General features: G+C 47.7%; 1 protein-coding gene across 1 annotated transcript; it reads left to right on the forward strand.

The window, feature by feature from the left end:
- The first annotated feature begins 643 nt into the window (after positions 1 to 643).
- RNF227 (ring finger protein 227) lies at positions 644 to 3,981 on the forward strand. Its single transcript, XM_081272004.1, has 2 exons — positions 644 to 1,626; positions 1,697 to 3,981. Exons 1-2 carry the CDS (start codon positions 1,113 to 1,115, stop codon positions 1,750 to 1,752), a joined length of 570 nt encoding a protein of 189 aa, XP_081128130.1. The 5' UTR covers positions 644 to 1,112; the 3' UTR covers positions 1,753 to 3,981.
- The last annotated feature ends 533 nt before the right edge of the window (positions 3,982 to 4,514 follow it).

Consider the following 4,514-nt stretch of genomic DNA (forward strand, 5'->3'; position numbering starts at 1 on the left):
AAGGCAAAAAAAAATAAATAAATAGTTAATACTTGGTATTTACTATGCAATAAGCACCATTTTAAGCCCCTATTCACACAAACTTTTCAGTCCTCACTATTGTTATCCACATTTTGTAGACGAGGAAATCAAGACCCAGAGAGATTACTTGCTCAAAGTGCTGCAAATGCTGGTGGAGGTTAGGGTTTGTACTCAAGCCAGTTGTTTAGAGGCTGAGTTATTACTCTCTCCAAGAGAACCTGGGAGGTAGGTCCAAGAGAGCAGTGTGAGGAGGAAGCTGAGTGTGGGTGCCACACAATGAAGGAATATAGGTTGTGAGTACCATGTCCTGTTTACCTGGGAGGAAGTCAGACTCCTGAGTCAGAAGTCATGTTGGATTGTTTTGCTAGAGCCATCACACTGTGTGGGTGTCTAAGCCTGGATACTCTGGAGGGTATAGATTCCCATCATTCCTAAGTCTTAAGGTTCTGGAATCTAGATCCCTCTCTTAGGCTGAGAAGTGGGTTGAACAGTTTGGGGAGGATGAAATTTGAGAAATCAGTCTTAACGAGAACACAGGGAGGTCCTTTGAGGGCTGAGGGCTGAGACACTGGGTAGCATCCATGCAGATATCCAGGAGCCCACTACAGATTGGCAGAACAGGCACTATAACTGGCTTAGTAAATCTGTTTGAGGAGAATCTTGAAAGAGTGAGTAACTTAAAAATAAGGCTGAGGGACCTTTGGTGCCAGTGACTGAAGGCAGGAGTGCAAGAAGGGGCCTGGGGATTTGCAAACAGTATAGTTAAAGAGTGCTGGCATTGTGCTGGAGGTGAAGAAGTTCGCGTAGGGGACAATGCAAGGTGTGCCCCCCAGGATAATCCCGACACCTCCTGGCCCTCCTCCCGTATTCCGCCAACGCTGGCATTCCGGGCCTCGCGCCTCCACCGCCCCCACGCGTGCCGCGGAAGGGAGTAGCCACACAGCCACCTGATGCCTCGAGGGCAGAACCTCACTATTAAAAGAGACGAGAGGCCGCGGCGCGGGCCCCAGGACCGGACCCGGGTCACAAGAAGGTTCGCTTGCTCTGTCCACGGCTGAGTGAGCGGCACCCTAAAATCTGTGGCGGGTACGATGCAGCTCCTAGTGAGGGTGCCCTCTCTTCCCGAGCGAAGCGAGCTGGACTGCAATATCTGCTACCGGCCCTTCAACCTCGAGAGCCGCGCGCCCCGTCGCCTACCTGGCACGGTGCGCGCCCGCTGCGGCCACACGCTCTGCACCGCCTGCCTGCGCGAGCTGGCGGCGCGAGGCGAGGGCAGCGGTGCGGCCGCGCGCGTGGTGCGCCTGCGCCGCGTCATCACGTGTCCTTTCTGCCGCGCGCCCTCCCCGCTTCCGCGTGGCGGCGTCACGGAGGTCGCTGTGGACCGAGGCCTGTGGTCACGACTGGAGGAAAAAGCGCGGGCTGCGGGCGAGCGAGATGAGGCGGGGAGCCTGGCCAAGGAAAGCGGCGAAGGAGAGGCAGACGACGAGGAAGAGGAGTGCGAGGAGGGGGCGGGCCCTAGAAGCGCGGGGTGGCGCGCTCTCCTGCGGCTCTGGGATAGGGTCCTGGCGCCTGCGCGCCGCTGGCGGCGTCCGCTGCCTAGCAACGGTGAGAGCAGATCCTGGGGAACGCTAGGGTTCGGTTGCTTCCTTCTGCTACTAAATCTTCTTTCTCATAGTGCTCTACTGTCCAGAGATCAAGGACATTGCCCACGTGACCTGCTGCACGATGTAACCGAGTAACGGAAGCTATGGCAGAAGAAAAGTGGGAGCTGCAGCCTCCGGAGTGCTTTAGTACAGGGGACTGATGTCAAGACTACCCCCTCCGATCCCGGTATTGGCACGTGATGGAGTTGAGCCAGGGCAGAAGGAAACGCCCTGGGAGATGTTGATGCTGAGCTGGGAGCCTCCTAGACAAACTCGCCCCCATCTACTGATTGCCAGCATTACATTTTCAGGCCCAGGGATGATATAAACAAAGCCTACATTACTGTGGGAAGAAAACAGACTGTTTTCTTAGCTGTGGCTTTGGCTTTTGTCCAGGGCCGCTGTGGTGTGTGGGAGCAACAGGTCCCGTTTTAGCAGTTGTCAATGGTTTGAATATTTTAAAAAGATGGAATGAGAAAGAGGCTAATTTTCATGGCATGTTAATTTCACTTCTCTGGCATGTAAGGATGTTGGTGCCTGTTGTCTCCCTACTCCTAGTTCTGTTCCAGAAATTACTGAGATGCCTCCCTGCCTATGATTAGGTCCTTGCTTCATTTCACAATCTCTCTTCAGTCTGCTAGGGCAGGTATTCGATGGGCCAGAGCACATCATATGAGACACCTAATTAGGGTTTATCAAGGGTAGCTCAGTAGTAGAGCGCTTGGCTCACACGCGTGAGGCCCTGGGTTCGAACCTTAGGACCATATAAAAATAAATAAAGATATTGTGTCCATCTGCAACTAAAAACCTTTTTTTTTTTTTTAGAAGACGAAAGGAGAGTCATTTGGTAAAATCATCAAAATATAAACTTTTTATATTATCTATTTTTTATAGTCACAGGGACACCCTGGCACTACTGAAAAAAGGTGCTTTTATAATTTTAAACTTGTGTCCTGTAATGAAAACCTTACCTATTGCATGCTGTGAATGCTCTTTTATTACATACCTATAAATATCTTAAGAGTAGAGTCATGGTCAAGGACCAGCAGTGTTGGTGTCAGTGTGGAGCTTGTTGGAAGTGTAGAATCTCAAGATCCCAAATTTACTGAATTAGATTCTGATTCTGTGTGATCTGTGTGCATGAAAAGTTTAAGAAGTATTGGTCAAGATCCTAGACACTCTAAGATATCGTCTGTGGACAGATGATTTAAAACACAATCCATATACTATCTTATTGAAAGGTCTAAATATCATTCTATTGCTGAAGAAATTATTGTATTACATTTTTTCTGAGTTAAAAATGTGAATTTAAGCTGGGTGTGGTGGTTCGTACCTGTAATCCTAGCTACTCAGAGGCTGAGACTGAAAGAGGTTGAGACTGAAGGATGGCAAACGTCATCTACTCCACCTCAAAAAAGTGACAAGTATGGATCCTGGTTGTTTAGCTTTGTCTCTAAGCTTTATTATTATTGACAAGTTGTGAAAGTATGCATTTATTTTTAGACTAGAAACTTTGTGTGTGCTACTAGGGATTGAACCAGGCACTCTACCCTTGAAGTACATCTCCAGCCCCCCCCCCCCCTTTTTAATATGTTGAGGCAGGGTCTCACTAAATTGCTGAGGCTGGCCTCCTCAGCCTCCTGAGTCACTGGAATTACAGGAATGCTCTACACCTGGGTAAATCTCCATGTTCCTGGATTTATTTTGCTTGTTTTGCAGAATTGGGGATTGAACCCAAGGTACTTTACCTCTGAGCTACATCCCCAGCCCTTTATATTCTGACGGGATCTTGCTAAGTTGCTTAGGGCCTCAACTTGGGAATCCTCCTGCCTCAGCCTCTCCAGCAGCTGAGATTACAGGTATGTGCCACTGTGCTTGGCTTTTAAAACATTTTTGATTTTGAGACGGTCTTGCCAAGTTGCCAAGGGTGGCCTTGAACTTGTGATACTCTTGTTTCAGCCTCCTGAACTGCAGGGATTATAGGCATGCACACTACACCCAACTAAACATGTATTTGGCATTTTCCTGTTCTTAACTCTCAGTTTAAATGTTCCCTTTTTTGAACGCTGTTTTCCCCATCCTTTGTAACATAATGGCTTTTTCCTTTTATTTTCTGATATTTCACATTTTATGGGTGTACTCTACTGAGTAGAAGCTACATGGGATCCTTGACTAACTTGTGACTTTTATCTCCAGGGCCAAACACAGTGTTCATGTACAGTAGATATTCAATAAATGTTTGTTGCATATCTCTTATCTTTTGAAATAGCCTTAGGAATAAAGGGTTTGGTCTTGCTCAGCTTCTGAAAGCTTCTGTTAGTGAACAATACATGCCAAGGTAGTGTCTTAGCAGTTCACATCTCTGGCACTATTGCAGGTCTGACCCCTAACCCTTAAAAACAACAACAACAAAAGTACCTGTACTTCATATGAAATTGAACCTATGGAGCTGTAGTGACCTCTACTGACTCTTATGGGAACTAAGCATTAAAGGGAAGAGGATGATCAAAGGACTTGAAGGCAATTTTGACTCCTTGTCAGGCACTCCTCCCACTGTACCTCTGTCAAGGAAGCCTACTCCCTCTCTATACTCCATTGAAGCCACAAAGCCACACAGGGATCCTGCTCACCCTCCTCTACACTGAGCTCATCACACAGCTAACGTTGGAAAAAGGGTCCAGTTTTAGTGAATGATTCAGAGACAAAAATGAGGTAAAGGAAAGTCACAAGTTAAAAAAGTGGGGGCGGGGGAGAAAAAGTCAGATGATACGAAATGGCAGAAAGCAATAATTTTTTTTTTTATCCCTTTCCCACCCAAGAACTCCCTCAGCCAAAATAACAGAGCACACA

Source organism: Spermophilus citellus (genome assembly GCF_964194105.1).
Source record: "Spermophilus citellus genome assembly, chromosome: 17".
NCBI classification, from domain to species: Eukaryota; Metazoa; Chordata; class Mammalia; order Rodentia; family Sciuridae; genus Spermophilus; species Spermophilus citellus.